The 18933-nt window shown below is 40.8% G+C and overlaps 1 protein-coding gene across 2 annotated transcripts in view; it reads right to left on the bottom strand.

The window, feature by feature from the left end:
- Nucleotides 1-18560, bottom strand: part of MTMR10 (myotubularin related protein 10) — a 35735-nt gene extending 17175 nt beyond the window's left edge. Inside the window, exons 1-5 of one of the 2 annotated variants that reach the window (XM_063169537.1) lie at nt 18445-18560; nt 17083-17143; nt 4753-4889; nt 3597-3669; nt 2405-2547 (exon numbers count right to left, since the gene is read on the bottom strand). In XM_063169537.1, the coding sequence (XP_063025607.1) occupies nt 2405-2547; nt 3597-3669; nt 4753-4889; nt 17083-17143; nt 18445-18498 (468 nt within the window). In that variant the 5' untranslated portion in view covers nt 18499-18560. Of the gene's footprint in view, nt 1-2404; nt 2548-3596; nt 3670-4752; nt 4890-12460; nt 12542-17082; nt 17144-18444 lie in introns of those variants that run through there. The other variant, XM_063169538.1, reaches the window with a different exon arrangement.
- Nucleotides 18561-18933: the final 373 nt, after the last annotated feature.

Here is an 18933-nt window from a genome sequence, read left to right as displayed (position 1 = left end):
ACAAAAAGGCCTCTGAAAGTTCTGCCAACATTACCCATGTGTCTATGTGTAGTCAAGTCTGTCAGTTTGTCCACATCAGAAGCCTGCTTCCAAACTTGGATCCTTCTTTTCACAGCATCCAAAGAGATCCTTGGAAAGAGGATCTTTCTGAGATCCTCAAAGAGATACTTGGAATAATCTCTATTCTAGTAAGGCAGCTTAATTAGTTATTCTCCCTTATGCCCTGTTCAGCAAACAGAGACACTTCCTTAGGAACAGATTACACTCTCTTTGCCAACACCAATTTATGTCACTGGATGCTGCTGAGTATTTCCAGCACGTGCAAGGAACTACGCTTCAAAAAATTCCTTAACTGCACAAAGTCAGCATCTGTTGTCCTTCTAACTACTCCATATATTTAAAGCTCATTTTGAAACATGAATTGCCATGCAGGACCCCCCATCCAGAACCCCAATTCCATGGTCAGCCCTCTCCTGTGGCACTCTCCCAGTCAGACAGCAATGCACCCTCAGCCCAAGAGCAGGCTTCCCCTCACATCAGAGCTCAGGTACACTCAGTCTTGGTCTTCCCTACAAAAGTTAGGCACACACAGTTACTTCTAACTAGACAGCTACCAACATTTTCTTGTATAAATAGTTGGATGTAAATATAGATTAGAGAAGCCCTTCAGAACTTTAAGGAGGCCTGATCACTGTCTTCTGTTTTTAAACATCAGGACAACCTACTACCTGAAGGGCAGAAACAGAAACCAGATAAAATCTTTCCATACTGTGGTGCCAACATGCCATCTAAATATCAGAAAACAAAACAACTCCATTCAATATGCTGTGTAAGATCACTCCAGATGTGTTCACCAGCATCCCAAAATAATTTAAGCGAAATCCTGATACAGGAAAACTGATCTAAGCATCTCATGGTCCTATACATTTATATTTTAATGCTATTATGGAAATGTTCGATTAGATTAGCCGAACCTGATCTCCCTCCAGTAGAAATGCTTGTGTGCTACACCCACACAAAGCTGCAGTAACCTACCTGATGCACTGAAACTGCAACAGTAACCACACAGCTGATACTTGTACCAGTTTTCTTCCTCTCCACCGAGCACATTCTGCTATTTGACAATGGCAGCTGTTACACTTTTGGTCACCACCAGCACAAGCTCTATAACCACACAGGCTCTGGCTCTCTAGACCTAGCTGTTCTTATCAGAAGAAACCACCTAAGACCATGTAATTACAAATGCCTAATGTAAAGGCCTTCATAAAATGGTTTCACTGTTTGCTCTTGCATAAGAAAAAGCAGCACAAAGAATGTTAATGAGATGCTGAGTTTATTCTCTCCTCCTCCGGGCTAATCACTCTCCTTTGCTGTGACAGCCAATTAGAAACAGTTGCTGTAAAGATATTGCAAGAGACGGCAGCTCCAGGGGGATTTTGGAGAAGCTGTGCAAGGGAATGACTGCGGAAAGATGCCAAACGTGGAAGGCTCCAACCAGCACAGGCAGCAGGGCAGCCAGAACAGGGGCAAGGCCACAGCAGGGTGGCTCATGACGGGCTCCTCCTGCACACCTTGGGGAGGGAGAAGGGGCTGAGCCAGTTCAGCAGCTCTCGGTCAGTAACTGCACACAGACTTATGCCTGGGCAGATGGTCCTTGGGACTTACAGGGCTAAACTCAAACCTGATCCTACTGAGAAGGGGAATTGTTAAGCTCTGAGAGAAAAGTGGGTCACTCCTTACGAAACGCCGGCTGTGCCACGCTGCGGTGCCGCAGAGGTCGGGGCAGCCGAGCGCAGGGAAGGCACCGGTGGGCAAGGAAGGGAACCCCTAGGAATGGACTGGACTAAGCTCAGTAATTCCTCCTGTGAAGAGGGTACAAGGCTTTGATAACAAAACGTTGAGAAAGAACCCAGGTTCATGTAAATTGGACAAAATGGTGATTCCAAGAGCTTGCTGGAGAACTGCTGTGTGACACCACTAAGGATATCCATAAGGCAGTACACTCAGCCTCTGGGTAAATTAAGCTTATGACTTTTAGAAAAAGTATCAAAGCTTGAAGCATTTCCTATAAAAATGCAAACATCTGTTGTACAGCTGCAATGCAACGTTCTGATTCCAGTCCTTAAAAAGATTTGTTTAATAAATTAATAACTTTTAAAAGTACAACAGATAAACCAGTATTTCTTGTCATATCTTGTATGATACGAAACAGTTAATACATCACTTTTAATTTTTTCCCCTAATAGATTTGACTCCAGATATTCTCCTGTAACAGAATGTGAATAATTTGCAATTCTCCCCCTACTTCTCTATCAAAACATAATAATACAAAATGTTCTTATCAGCACAGCTGTTGCTACATGTAATGACTACAAGGCAGAAATTTATAACAAGATAACAATACCTTTTTTGCACTTTCAGGACCTGCTTCATCAAATCGAAATCTGACAATACGGAAGTCTTTGCAATAAATTATTAATTCAGTTGGATTAAATTTCAGCTTTTGGTTGGGACCAAGGACCTTCTGCTTCCTCTTGGTGTCATTAACTGCAAAGAAGAGAAACTTATTTGACTGTGTTCTGTAAGGAAACACAAGATTGGCTCAAACAGGTAGAGTAATGTTGCTGCCAGAAGTTTATTTGTTAGCACATTTTGATTCAGGTAGAAAATCTGTTGATTCCTGTTAGTAAAAGCTTATGTTTCACTAAACTTAGGGTAAACCTCATGTTTTAGAAAAGGGGCAACAAATGTGGGCCAGTGCAAGACAATATAACAGGTCAATAGCACCTCTTTGTTGTAAAAAAAACAGCATTTCTTCATCGTGTTCTTCCTCAGAAACACATTAATCTTTTCACAGTGATCACAACCAACTTTGGGCATTCAAAACTTATAAACAATAATTTAGATTACCTACAGTCAGAAAACCAAGTGTTTAATTGCCCATGCCATAAACAAAATTTGAAAAGTTATCACTTTTATGAAATTTTACAATTACAAGATGAAAACCATTCTTAACAAATAGGTTAGTCTAAGGAATCCAACAAATAAAAACCTGGTTCTCCACAAGAAGTATTTTGTTTCTTCAGATTAAGTGTCAATTGCCATTTGCAGATTTTTGGAGATCACCAGTTATTAACTTGCTAAGAATTAGAGAGGATTGAAAACTACAGCATTTCTCTTGTCAGAAATCCCATCTATGTCTCACTGTATAAGCTATTTTTGCAATTTAGTGTTTTTACTGGCAGAGATTAAATGATTCAATGTAAAAACATTGCTAACAAAATTTTGTACTGCTATAACATGTCTCTCCTACAACACTTGTTGATCTGGTATGGTAGTTACAAATATAAAGTTCATAATATAAAGACCCAATTAAGTCTCCTGCATGGCAGGACATTTAAGATTTAAGGCTCAAGATTTATTCAGCATTTGAGGCTTTTATCCTAAATAAACCAAGTACTTCAAATCAGGGAAGATTAATGACATAAGACCTCAAGTGTCAACAACTGTGCAGAACCTAACAGGCAGGTAACAATTTTGTACTGAATAAGAATAAAAATAAAGCCTGTCATTATTCTTAGCTATTTTTGACATACCTGTGACAATCTGCTCAATGCATGTGAGTGGGACATCGTGCTCACCAAGGAGGAGGTTTTTATAATGGAATTTCTGAAACACATGAAGTCACAGCCATTAATTGCAGCTCTGCACTTTGCAACCAGATATACAGCACAACCTTAAAGAAACTATGATAAAAATCAGGCATGCCTAGGCTTTTCTGACAGGTACTACCCTTGCCTATTCCCAGGTAATTAGAGGTTAGAGGCTGCACAACTGCACACCCAGCAGTTCAGAAACCCCAGTGGAATATGCAAAATAACCTCTCTATTTGCACTGAATTTACTGAATTAGTATCAAAAATTACTCTTAGAAATCCAATACAATTTGAACTATAAAATACATGTATATATGGAATATAAGAAATTTGTAATTATTACTACTTTTTTAAGTATGGAAAGAAAAAAATATTAATTCTACTTTCAGGGACAAATTTTAACAACTACTTTGTGCCAAAAATCAACCTTTTGAAGTAGCTGTGGTCAAATTTCCTAACTATTATTGAATAAGCATCCAGCTACTTTCAGAGCTATACATATCTTTAATTAATGAAACATTTCCTTTAAAAGCCCCAAATGGAAGTGCAAACTCTACTGAAAATAACACACAGCTCACTACTTGGATTTCCAGTGTTGTATGCTGTGCTGTTCAAAAACTGATCATGGCTTTGAATGTCATGAGCTCTGCTTTGACAAAGCAGAAGAGTTCTCCCCTCCTCTTGTTGCTTCGTCCACAATGAATTCTCATTTTGTGGTCACTTTGCCCTCCATCAGTAACACCAATAAAACTCCACCACACAGAGATCTGACACTTGTCTGGTCTAAGGGACATTTGCAAACAGCTCCTTCAGGAGAGACACATCTGTGTATAATTCCTGCTTTGTCTTTGTAAAACCACTTCCTGGGGAAGCCTCCATCCAGGGAGGTGAATGGAGCTGGATGTACTTCTGTACAAACTTCTTGCTCTTGTCCTGATATGAATGGATGGAACAGCAACACACTCAGAACAGGACAGTGGAACCTCATCCTGATGCCTGCTTAGAAGGCACCCATTTATATCAGATATGAGACAGACTGACTGTGTGAATAATTCCACTTTCTCATTCACGATGTAGCCATGGGAGCAATAACCAACCTGCAGTGGCATTGGGTCATCTGTAATAAAGGAAATCTTGAAGTTAGTGCAAACCAGCTTGCCCCACAGATCATACTGGCTCGTGTCTGTTGCAATGCACTTTCTTACAAAATTTACTTCGTTCACCACAATTTCACCTGAAACAGAAGAAAGGGAGGGGAAAGGAGAAGCCTTTATAAATCCTGGAGGTACAAGAATTCCAAGTCTGTAGTACCAAGGAACCCCTAACTCTACCAGTTTCAAGTTATCCACCTCTTGTGGGTAAACATGGAGTTTATCTAACACCACTCCAGGGAAAAGAGAAAACTACCATTCCAAAATGGACAATTTTGTGCAGTAGTTAAAATAAAACAAAACCCAAAACCAACAAAAACAACCAACTTAAAACCAAAACAATTCTCAAATAACAAAAACCAAAAGAAACTCCACAAGAAACCAAACCTCCAGTCAAACCCAACAAAACCACACACCACTTCCCTTAGATCTGGAGATCAAGCTCTGCAATTCTCCACTATTAAAAATTCATGTGTTTGAACAACACTGTCCTTTAAACAAGCATACATTCTTGTACTTCAGGTAGTATTAATTTTAAAAACTTAAATTAGCTGGCTATTGTTAAGTACTTCAGAGAATTTTATGAACTTCCTGAACTCAGAATCATCAGGCCACATCACATTTTCATTTCTAAAGACATTTTCAGGTGGCGTCAGAAAACAGAACACAAACATATTTCCAGCTTTTTACTGTGACTGTCTAATTAAAGAGATATTTCTGGATTTCCTTCATAAAACAGAAGATTCAAATGAAGAAAAATACAAATTATGCTAATTGGTCTGGCATAAGCTATAAAATAATAAAAGCATATAGGCAAATGAGACTGAGGACCATTTAAAAAGTGAAAATGATACTTTTCAGTTCCACAGCCAAGATTTCTGAAAGCTAAACCATAACTCTTCCTTCAGCAATCTAACTTAGCAATTCCTTTTATTTCTGTACAGGGCTTTCACTTCTGTCATCAGATCAACCACCTCCTGCTGCTGCTGTCTACCATAAATAGCGTGGGAGTACAAGTGTGTTCCAAGAAAAGTGTAATTTCATATTGGCTCTGAGATTCTGCTTAGAAGAAACTAAGCACTAAAGATTGCTGAAGCCCAATTTGCTGTTAATAGGTTTGGCATGTTCAGTCCCAGTTGCCTGAAATGCCATCCCACAGTCATGCTCTGCAAGGAGCAGCAGCTCTTGGGGCAGCTGCACTGGCAGCAGTCAGCTACTGCATGTGCAGGGAGCAGAACCACAGCCTGCAATAAATTCCCCATTCAGCTCCTGCTGCAGAGCAGGTCGTGCCTCAGGTGATTACCACTGCAGCCAAGTAACCACAGCTTGAAATGACTGCCTTCAGTGTCCCAGACACTTGAGAGAAATGCACCTCTTGCTGTCTCCAGGCCCTCCAGCCCCTCAGCTATTTCACCCAGCTGTCCTACTGGTCCTACTGGATCTCTGGCCCCTGATACAATCAGGGATCTGCCTGGAAGTCACCAAGAGCAGCAGCAGCATCTCTGCTTTTGGCTCAGTTGTTCAGCTATGAAAATGTCTTGGCCTAAGTCTGTAGCCTTGAGCTGCCAGAATTATGAACTGTGTTCTGGGATTGTGTGAAAATGTGAGGAGACAAGTTTCATTGACCTGCGTTATCATATACATGAGTATTCTAGGCCAGGCAGGAACTGTGAAAATATCTATAAACAGATCTCCTGGAGCTTTAAAGTCTTTCCTCAAACAGTGCCAAAATGTGCTTAAATAAGCTTTTGAATATGAAAATAAAAAATCAGGTTTTGACAGCTTCAGTACAAATAGCTAAAAGCTCATCCAAGTCCACAGCTGCTGAAAACAATGTCTTATAATGGGGTACATGAGAATGACAAGCCCGAATTCTGTTAAACATTGTAATGAAAATGTTTCCATACATGTCTGGCCTGAAACTTCTTAAGGCCCAACATTTTTTCAAATAATGTATTTACTTAAATAACTGCAAAAGCCCAGACCATTTATTGAAGCAATTTCTCCTCAGTGTTGGTATTAAGTCTTCAACTATTCAACATGAAGTTCTAAGTCACCTCCTGTGTGTGAAGAAAAACAACCTCCACATAAACTGAGTTCTAAGTAATTTTTATTCCTCTCTCTCTACATACTGACAGTGTATCACTGCATTTCTAATTAAAAAATATGGAGAGCTAAATACACCATGAAACGAAATGCAACTTCATAGATTTTTTTTTTGTAACATTCACTTATCTGTTACCAAGTATAATATTTTTTTACTATCACGTAAGAGACACTTCTAAAAGCAAATTACTATTATCAAACTATTTCAGTGCTTCATTATTTTGATGTAACCAAACAGAAATGAAAAACATTCACACATCTTCAATTTGAATTTACCACAGTTTAAAACATGCCTGCTACATCATTCTTTTTCCAAAGCCAGTCCTTTTTACTTCCCTCCTTCATTCCTCATAATTGTGTGGCTACACTGCAACATTCTAATTCTAATCCTATTTTAGTGCAACTGCATTTAGTTCCATTTCATCCAACACAAATACATTCTGGATTTTCTGGCCTAGCTTATCTTCTGCTCTCAGGTTTGCAGCCCTAACCCAGAACTGTCCATTTTGAACCTAAGGATTAAGGTATAGCAGGACAGAGAATGTGTGCACACCAACTTCAGCCAAAGAATGAGAAAGTTCGCAAATTTAATAGAAGCAGTTTCCAAACACCTCTAGAAATTGACTTTTTTTTTTTTTTTTTCAAGATTCAGGTTTGGAATTTTATGTGACCCATCTTTTATACCTCATTTGGACATCTAAAATGTGCAATATATATATATATATATATATAGTAAACCTTTCAAAATGAAAATTTAGGGAAGTAGATAAACAACACGAGTAGGAAGGGCAGGACTTGCACAACAAACCCTTCTTGTGTTTGTAGTTGAGTAGGTGATTTCTCCTACCCAAGACAACAACAGAGCTATTCAGAGATATTACACTGCACATTTCTACAATGGAGCTGCTGCTTTTTCCAGTAAACAGTCACAAGCTGTTCCAGACACGGAACAGCAGTCAACGCTTCCATCTCACTCCAAGAGTCAAAGAATGATCTCAGGAGACGAGAGCAGTTTGTTTAAACTTTGACAGGAAACCAGAAGAGAAATTACAGGTTGCCACCCTTAGAGAAAGCCTAATCATGTTTAATAAAAATATTTCTACATTGAATACACAAATCACAAAAATAAGAGGAGATACTGAAGAATCTCTCTAGATAATACACTCTCCACCTAACACACAGCCTCAAAAACTGTTAAACTTCTGAAAATTTCTGCTAAATCTCGCAAAAGCACATGCAATCTGAGTGGTTAAAATGTTGGATGTTATGAGAATTCATTGTATGTATCTAATCCAGGATAATGCATAACCCACTACAACCAAAATACAGAGCAGCAGCAGAGCCTGGGAACACGTGGGAGCTGGGAGAGAGGCAGGAGAGCCCTGCTGAGGCCAGGATCAGCAGGAGGAGCACTGGAGGGCACAGCTGTGCTCTGCCCAGCCTGCAGCCACACCGCTCTGCGCCAGGCTCGGGGCACGTTGGCTCCTCACAACTAGAAACACAATCACCAACCTCCTGCAATAAAGGATGTTCTACACCATTTTCACTACTACATTTTTGCAACTTTTGGCGCCCTGCCTCACAGGATCAAGTTTAATTTTTTGTTTATCTAATAAAGGTAGCAATTTGTAACTTTTCAGGAAAGAAGGCTGATTTGAGTAGCAACAACGTCATTAATGCAGGAGGTGATACAGACTGACCAGTTTTCAACAACTCCAAAAATACTGACTGAACACAACAGTGCTACACAATTAAAGAAACCCAGCAGTATTTTATATACACAGAGATCAATACATATATGTATTGAGAGATGGGGCATGGCACACACACATACACACCTTAAAATGCTATCAGACAGTATTTTTATCACATGAAAAATCTGATAATGGCTAGAGGCAATGAGTAGCTGAAATCATACTCCATAAATTAATAATGCAAACAAGCTCAATAAGTTTGCAGGTACCCTGCATGCTGCTAAGAGAACTTTCCCAATGCTGTACCAGAAGCACAAGAACAGATTTTTCAGCATAAACTTTCTGTAATGAGCATTGAAGCTCTATGGATACGTTCAATGTCTAACAGACATAAACATAACAGAGGTTATTAAGTACTTCATGCAATCATGCAATTTCTACCTAAATCCTAAACAACTAGCACCTGGAAACTGAACTGCTGTTTCCCATTTACAATGCTGGTAATGATTATACCCAAGTAAGACAACAAAAAACCAGCTTGTTAATGTGAAACATAGTCTCACAAGTTCACAATAGAGAAGCTCAAGTTAATTCAAGTAGCTATTTAACTGTTAAGAATGCACAATAATGAGTTCACTTGTAAAATATTTGGCAAATAATTAACTTTCAGAATTTCCCAAGTAAGAATTTCCAATAAAAACTTCATTAATAAGTAACTGAAATCTACAACATTTTTGTCCCTTTATCTGCTCTCTTGTGGAGAGAATACCAAAATTGTATGAGTTTATTAGTATGCATCAAGCATTTAGATGTAAATGTCTCTAATCCACTTCTAAATGAATCTTCTGTTCAGTGTGCTCAGGCATTTCCAAACTTAAGGAAAAAAAAAGTATTTGTAAGCTCATGAAATAATTGTCTTTCACCTATTTTCTGATTTTCATGAGCTCCTACAAGGTTGTTCCAAAAGGACAGCTCAATTCTGTGATTATTGTGGAATGAAAAGCAATTTGCATTAATTTTTAACAGGAGAACCTGAGATACCAAAGAACAACTCCGACCACTGTTTGGAGAGTGGTGTGTTATAAATGCACAGTACCAAAAGAGCTTGCTTTGCCAGTCTTATTAGAAAAATGTTATTAAAATATCATATATTAATATTTTAGTTTCTCTAGTGTGCTAAGAGAAAAGAGCTTAGATAATTTTTTTTAATGCTCAATAAGGGAAAAAGTAGCAAAAAAATAAAGGCTTCCTGGTAAGTCTTCAATGATCATCTCTGTGTTTCCCCATGCATGATAACAAGATTAAAATCAGTATTTGCCCAGTAATGACTAATCGTTATGAACATTGCAAAAAACAAAAACAAAGCCAAACAAACCCACAGCTAGGACCTGAGAAGATAATGGCTTTTCTGAATTAGGATGGGATGCTCACTAAAGCTTTCCCCACATCTCAGAACCGCAGTGAAGGACACAAAAATGTAGAGTAGGCAACAAACCAGGAGTTCAGATGGCAAGAAGGGAACATCCATCTGGAGCAAAGCTCTCACTATCAAACAGATCGAAACCAAAGTATTGCATCAAACTAAAAATCTGCTTACAGAGTTGCTCTAATCCAGGAACTTTTATTACCACTCAAGTAGAAACAGTTCATTATTCCACCTTCACTTCCACCTCAAGGCTTGTGCTGGCACTGCCATTTATGGCAGACTTTGTTAGTCTCATCAGAGAACTGATCCAGTTAAAAATGGATCTTTTCTTCCTTTTTTGTCAGTTCAAATTTCACCTGAATTAGCCCTGATCTGGCTTGTTCTTTGGTTGCACAAAAAGGTGTCAGCATGAAGTAGTTAATAAGAACACACCTGTGTGTGAGAAAAATAAAATAATAAACAGCTCCTGTTGGCATCTGTATGGATAGTTGGGCCAAATTAAAATAAACTCTTGTCACCAGAACCCCTCCAGCAAGAGTTTTAACAATGATTTGGTCAGAGTTCTGTAATGTCAACAATAGACAAGACAGTGACCAGGGAGTGTGCTTGGTGTTTGCATATTTTTAACTCTGCTACATAAACTACAGATTCCCAAACCCTGACTTTGCCAAAACAATATAATCAGGAACAATTTGAGAAGACTGAGGTTTTCAGCTTGTTATTTCATAACTATGTTACCGATACAAGCTATAGATGCTGAACTGCTAATGTACTCCTGAGTCTTTGTTAAATTATACAGGTTTGGCTTAACAAATAAAGTAATACAGAAGCATTTGTTTAGAAATTAGTTTGGAATCAGTTCACTGAAGACTTGCTTCATTGGAAGAAAATATAATTGTCAAGAGACGAAACCCCCAGTAGCTTGGACAGATGACAATTCAGAATTTACTGGATTTAAATGGCTTGTAGCACTAAATAAGTGTGGGCAGAGTGGGCAGAAACCAATTATTTCATAACTTCTTTGCAAAATGCACATGTAAAAACATTAAAATACTTAATTTTAAAAGAGAGTCATCTTTCTAGCTTCAAGGAAATATTCCCATATTGGCCTATGGCTAATCTGTTACATATATGAAATTATTTTTGCAGATGTTTACAAATACTAAAATATATTACTAGTCAGAAGCTTTAAGAAATGCCTTTTATAACAAAAGGCAGGACAACATTCCTCCGTCCAGCAAAATCTACTTCTAAGATTGTATCTGGTACTTAGATTCTGCATGCAGACCGCCTTGGTTGTACTTATGTCCTTAAAAAAAATCAAACCCAAACACAGAACAAGCAATTAACTGAACCCAAACCACGTCTGAAAATTTATTTTGAGCCAAACAAACAAAAAAGCTGTAACAGAAAAGAGTACTTAGTATATACTTACTGTAAGTGACATCTCATTCTAAATCTAAGTCAAATGTTTGGTTCATTTTAAACTTCTTGCAGTATGAAAAACTAGTTTGCAGAAACCTGTTGTTTCAACCTTCAAATCCAGAATTCAAAACACTCATAACTTACATCAAACTTCTGGCAAACTTTGTACAGACAACAAAAAAACCTGCAACATCTACTTTTAAAAAGCTTCAGGGAATTGCATTATTTTCCAAATTGCCATTCTGATCTTCTAATCTGGCCATTCTTAAATGCTGAAAATAATTTCATGAAATTGCCATTCTGATGTTCTAATCTGGCCATTCTTAAATGCTGAAAATAATTTCATGAAATTGCCATTCTGATCTTCTAATCTGGCCATTCTTAAATGCTGAAAATAATTTCATGCTCTTGTATGACACTGATTTGTGAAAACAAGTTGCAGCTACAAAACTTTTTTGCTTTCTTTTTAATATCACCTATTAATTCTAAAAACAAACAAATGAATTTTCACAGTAACATTTCAGTTTCAAATAGAAAGCTGGATGCCGGGAAAAAGCCTGACCCTGCAATATGATGGGTCTTACTCAGCAGCGCAGGGAGGGAGCCTTGGCGAGCTCTCCAGAGCACTGGGGAGGAGAATCAGCAGCTCTGGAGCAGTGAGGAGCTGCCTTGGGGCAAGTTCTGCTCAGGGGCTATCAGCACGGACAGGCAGATCAGGTAATGCCTTCCTGAATATCAGTACCTCATTCCAGAAACAGCCACAGGAAAAGGCACCGACAGCACGGCACTTGTACCAAGTGAACAACCCCAGTTTTCCCTCGGAGGCACTAAGGCAAAATGATTCCTAAGAGGCAAGCGGGGCAGACCCGAGAGATCGCGGGGGTTACTCATTAAGCCCATTAACCTCATTAACCTCATTAACCCGGGCCCTGGCCGGGCACACGGCGGGGCAGAGAAAGGCCGGGAACGGAGCAGGGTCCGGAGCAGGGACGGCAGAACCTACCTGGGGCACCACCGCACAAGGGTGCCTCAGAGAGCAGCGGGTTTCCCTCTCACATCACATGATGCGCTGCAGCTGCTCTGGAACACATGACTCAATGTGACAAGGAATTGCAGAAAGCAGAAAAAAACCCAAAAAGCTGGGAGCTAACTTGCGAGAGAAACAGACTCTTCTAAAAGATTAAATCTTTCCATGATACAGTCTTAAAAACCTCACAAAATTAAATTTCTACAGTCACTTGCCTTTCTAAAGGCATATATATATAAAAAAGCCAACAGATATCAAAAAAACAGGTGGTAAAGTCAATCAGCATTATTAAATAAAAGCTGAATATATTCAATGGCAAAAATCTTGAACAGGATACATAATTCCATCTCAGCCAAAAACAGGAACTCGTTCAGAATTAATCAAAAAGATGATTACAGATATAAGAAACTTCATTTTAAGGACCTACTGAGACAATTAGGCCAAAAGGAGGCAAAACAAAGTGGACATAGAACACATGTCTAAAAATCACAACTTGCATGAAATGGAGGAATATGGCTTGATGTTTGCTGTGCCCTACAAGAACTAGGATTTATCCAAAGGATGGTGGTAATTTCAGAAAAATAAAATCAATTAAAAGGAGTTCTGACAGCATATAATTAAAGTATGGAACTTGTTACCCTGTGAAGCTGTGGGTGATAAACGTTTACACAGCTATAGAAAGCAACAGCATAAACCCAAGTAAGACAAATCCAGCAAGAGGAACTGAACTGGGCAGCACTGTTTCTGTGATATCCTGTGGCTCCTCACTCGGGTGTCCCCATGAGGCTCCTGCAAGAGGATATTCCCCATGCTGCACTCTGCAGAGGGAGCAGCTGGAGCAGCTTGCCCTGCTCCCCTGTCCCTCGGTGCCACTGGCAGCCAGAGGTGACAGCTGTCCCTGCCCAGCCGTGCTTGTGCCCTGCTGGTCACCCACCACACACCAGTGACAGCCCTCAGGGTCACTTCTGTCATCTGACCACAAAACCGGGCAGACACAACAGCCTGTGCACAGCTGCTTTCAGCAGCACTTCACCACCACTGCCCCTTGAACTTGCCTTAGCACGAACAAGCCTTAAAGAGAAAAACTATTATTGTAATTCAGTTTAGTCTATAATTTATTAACCATTTCCAGCCTTTCTGTAAAGAACTTACAAGTAACAACTACTATCTTAATCTACTAGTAAATTAGCATACTGGGCGACAATCAGATGCTCCACTGCTTACATAATCTGCTGCAGAATGCCCTGTGTGAGCAACAGGGAGGATCTCATTGCCTAGTGTTGCCCAAACCACAGTGTGGCACTGGTTCCAGCAGAGACATCAGACTGGCCCATTGTCCATCCCTGTGCTGCACCTCTGCACGCTGCTCTGCCACTCACAGCGTGGAGACTCTGCATCCACAGCCCATCCCTGTCCTGCTCTGCCATTCACAGCGTGGAGACTCTGCATCCACAGCCCATCCCTGTCCTGCTCTGCCACTCACAGCGTGGAGACTCGCTGCATTCACTGCCCATCCCTGTCCTGCTCTGCCATTCACAGCATGGAGACTCTGCATCCACAGCCCATCCCTGTCCTGCTCTGCCACTCACAGCACGGAGACTCTGCATCCACAGCTCACTTGTGCTGGACAGTTTTTTCAATGATCCGGTTCATGACTTGGAAATGCTACAGACACAGTTGTGGAAAACAGGCTACAGCTGATCCCCAGAACAAAAACACCTTCAGGTTTAACAACGTGAACTCGCACTCCCCAAAGGTAAACAGACCAATTTCCGACCAGCCAGGCAAGGCACTTTGACTGCTGCACTACCTGCTATTTCTGTAATTTTCCTCTTTGACATGCTTATAAAACTAGCAATGTACACAAACAAAGGGGGAAAAAGTGAAACTGTTACAGAGGCCAACTCTTAACTAATTCTGCAGAAACTCTCACTCACAGAGCTAACACTAGGAAAACAGAACTTCAGAAAGAAAAAGAAAATGTTTTTATAACTCCACCTCAAACCTGTATCATCTGTTTTGCAATGAAATTATACCAAATTCTATAAAACTACTTGCTTTTCCCTATTGCAGTATCAGAGTTGTCCCTTACAACCAAGGTTTTCACTTGTTTTAAATGATACTTGTTCCTTTTCCCAGTAAACAGCCTCCTCAGGACATACAGTTCCATGTGAACACATGCTTTTGCTCCAAATTCTGATGAGATGTGGGCTCTGGACTACAGAGGAAACCTTCAAAACAAACTCTATAGGCTCAAAGTTGATTGCAATGAATTTTCTTTTTTCAAGTAAAATCCACTTCATTTTCTAACCAGATGTATTATTTCCTAGCCTGTAACTCCTTGTCCTAACCCTCACTGCACAGAAATACAAGTTAGACAGCAGGGTATTTAGCTCCTTTGGAATTAGTAAGCAAGCCACTCCCTCAGAGTCACTAAGTTTTAGGAATCAAAAGTTTAATACAACCATTTGCAGGTTTTAAAGATTACTAAAGCCAGTACCCACTTGTGCTAATGTAACTTAATTCCAAAAGAACTCCTTAAAAACTCCACTCCTTAAAAAAGCGTAACAAACATTCAGCCACTCAGGTTTATCTCTGTTCCTGAGAGCAAAAGCAATTTCACACAATTGTTAAGGATAGGGTATTAGGAATGCCATAGTGAAACTGTATTTACAAGGAAGTGCAAGTCAGCCTTAATATAATTAAATGAGCTGGAATTTGGCCAGTAACTCGGGCTATGACAAATCCACAAGCCAGTCTATCCAACAGTACAAAGTGTACTTGTTTATGCACTTTTCCACAGCACGGCTGATGACAGAAACAAAAAATGTCTTTAGGCTGGTGCTTAACTTCAAACAGGAAGAACTGCATTTAGGTAATTTTAAATAAGTCACTTCTAACACCCTTCCAACTCTCATACAGAGTCATGAACAGATTTTGTCAGAGCTACTCTGTGGCTATACAGAGCAGTGAATCTTATTTTGAAATAATTCAAAATAATACCTTAGAATGATATGGAAGTGGAAATTAAAATCTGTGGTACCTCATACTGTGGTTTCTACATAACTTGAGGCAACTTACTACAAATGTCCCAAAAGCCATCAAATGCTGACTTCAAAGAGGGTGCAAACAAGGAAAATGATGCAAAGAGGGAATAAATACAAGCCAGTTGAGAAAACAAACCCAGTCATTTTAAGAGTACTCTGGAGTTGCACAAATAGAGCATGAACCACACTGCAAGAAGTGGCAGCACAGAAGTTACTTTTTGTGACTGCTCCTGGCCAGGCCCCACAGCAGAGGCAAGATGTGCTGCATTTGGAGCACAGCACTCTCGCACTGCCCTGCAGTGGCTGTGGAATGTCTCAGAGAAGAACATGCAGTCACTTCCTTGTGAGTCAAAGGCCTTGGATGAAAATCAACTGCAACACAATCACTGAGATGCCAAGTGGTAAGCAGAGGTTTTGCAAGCATAAAAATATAACTATTTCAAATATCAAGCAATCTCAGCAATGTATTTTAGGGCATTTATGCCTCAAGCAAACTCTGCATTCTTTTGTTTCATGAAGAATGTCAGGCAGTTGTTATTTACTCTTTCAGTTGAACCTCTGCCACAGTATTTCAGCCTCCTAGGTACCCCACTGGACCATATCACATATCAATTAGTATTGCTTAATTAGCAACAGGCCCATGTAAAGCAGTGACAGAAATAATTTTTAAGAGTTGTTTATACCTACATCAGTGTGTGTGTAAATTCATATTTTTAAATAGACATTCTGAATGATAAGAAAAAAACTGTAGTATGATATCGTTTTAAGCTCAAAATTATCCTTAGGAACTGCAAGCCAAATTTATTACTGTGATGTACAGTTTGCAGTGAAAGTAATCTTGGGAACAGTAGATTGTTCCTTCCATGCCTGAAAAAGGCTTTTAGAAATCCTCATTGCTCAAACTGTCATCTACCAGAGATTATTTCTTATTTAAAATATGGATGTCATTAATACCCTACATTTTTATAAATATGCTATGATGAACAGTAATAAAAGCATCTCTTTATTTCATCCACACTCCAAAAATATTATTCTGTAGGTCTGAAGACACAAATTCCAAATTTACCTAACAGCACCATATTCAATAAGAGTAAATGAATAAAGATGGCATTACAAGTTTTCCAATACAGAATTCAATCATATCCACATACTGGAAATTCTGTGACTATTTTCCTTTATTTTAAATGAAGACTCTGACACAGGCTTTGCTACTGGGTTCTGCACACAGGTAAAATCTGTCCGATAAAAGTGTAATTACTGGTATTCTTCTGAAAGTTACCAAGAATGCAAAAACACTTAACAGTGGTTTAATTTCCAATACTCATAATAAAACCAAGACATTATTCTATATGTAGTACAGCATCACACAGGCAAAACTGCCTATGTATTTATTTAGTGTTTCAGGTGTGTTAGAATAAGTTTCTACAGAAACAAGTACCACTACCTTTTTCTGCTCAAAAGCAATATTCCCTCAATGAACAATGCTAAGATTAAAATATACCAAAATCAACACCAACAGAGGTATTTGTCAAATTCTTGATTCATGCCTACCTGGTAAAAGTACTGGTTCCAGTTTTTTAATCCTTGGTTCTGATGCTATATTTTCATCAGCCTGGAATAAAAGAAAAAAAAAAAAAGAGATAATTAACTTAAGGCTCAGAACTTTACAGTCAGACACAGGTTTGACCTGCTTGTACACAAGAGAAAGTTGTTTTAAGCGAAAAGGTTCATCTTAAGGAGCTGGAATCCAGTCATAGAAAGAGTTTTTAACAGTTTTGAGGGCATTTACATTGTACCAAAAGAATAAAAAATATTTAAAATATTCATGTTTAACAAATTGGGTAACCCAAACTATCACAAGTCGCAGGATGAATAAAAACCAATTTGGCTTGATACTACATAATGGCTCAAGATTTTCAACAAGTTTTACAGATATAGACACTCAAGTTCAAAGTAACTCTACTAACTTCTAACATGCACAGCTTTCCAACATAGGAAAGATTTCAAAAAAACCTAAGGCCTAGAACATGCATATGCCTACTTGCACTTCAGTTTCAAACGTTAAAAATTAAAAACTTCTATAAAAAGACTGGAACCTTTAGTGAAATAACCCACATTTCCTACAATGATAGCAATATAACCATTTCCCAGGACAAGGAATATCCAGAACTGTGTTACATCGACATCTCACTTCTACTAAGAAATTGGGAAAAAACAAAAAATGAGTCAACATGTCAAACATGTTGCTAGAAGAGGTCCTGTCTTGTCTAAAGCAAACAAATACCACTTTGTGTCAAGTGCACATCCAGATGAGACAAAAAGTCCTGGTGGTTCTCGACATACTTAGTACTATATGCGCTATATATAATTGATAGATATACTTGGTTTCTTATTTATGCCATCAGACACGTCCTAAACATGAAGCGGTGGCTACAAGTGAGAGTTTAACTATCTGCACAGCTGCCCAATGCTTTCTCCTGATCCCGCCCAGCGCTGCGAGCAAAGCGAGCCCAAACACCTGAAGCATAACTCACAACTTTCCAAAATAATCTGCCACGGGCCGATTGTAATGAACACGAGACTTTATTTTGATACAAGTCCGGCTTCCGGACAGACCGCCGTGCGGACTCTGTCCGTGTGCGGCGCGGGGACCCGGAGGCCGAGGGGCTGCACCCCGGACCGGCTGCGCAGCTTTTGTTTCCCGGTGCCACGGAGGGCTCGGGGACCCGGCAGCCCCTCCGCAGGTGCTGTTCGCCACCCCCGGGCCAGCGGGCACAGCCGGCACAGCCCCCGGGCCAGCGGGCACAGCCCCCGGCGGCACCTCGGCCAGGGACAGGGACGGCCCGGGGCAGGCAGGGCAGGGCAGGGCAGGGCAGGGAGGGCAGGTCGGTAATGGCAGTAAAAGGCGGTTACCTGAGGCAGAAGGTACGACTTGAAGGTGGGTTTGGGCTGCTTGAGGGAGAACATTGTGGCCGCCGACGGGCGGGCGGGCCGGGCCGGGCCGCGGAGGTGGTGCCGACGCCCGCCGGGTCAGGCCCGGCGCCCGCGGCCGCTCGGGCTGCGCTCCCCGTCACACCGCGGGGGCGGCCCCGGCGCACCCTCCTTCCCCAAGGGAGGAGCCAACGGCCTGGGCAGGCCCGGGCTGGAGCCGCTGCCGCCCCGCATGGGGCCCCGTGGCTCCCTCCGCCTCCCCGAGCCGGCCCAGCGGCTCCTCGGGCGGGCGGCGGCCCCGGCGGGCCGGGCCGGGCCGTGAGGGGCGGGCGCGGCTGTAGCCGCGTACGGCGGCGCGGAGGGAACAAGCGGCCCGCGGCACCGCGCAGCCCCGGCACGGCCGCACTGCGGGGCCGGGTCACCGCCCCGCCGGCCCCGTTCTGCCCGGCCCAGGCCTACCCGGGAACACGG

This window comes from Melospiza melodia, chromosome 15 (assembly GCF_035770615.1).
Source record: "Melospiza melodia melodia isolate bMelMel2 chromosome 15, bMelMel2.pri, whole genome shotgun sequence".
NCBI classification, from domain to species: Eukaryota; Metazoa; Chordata; class Aves; order Passeriformes; family Passerellidae; genus Melospiza; species Melospiza melodia.
This window is presented reverse-complemented; position numbering and strand designations above follow the sequence as displayed.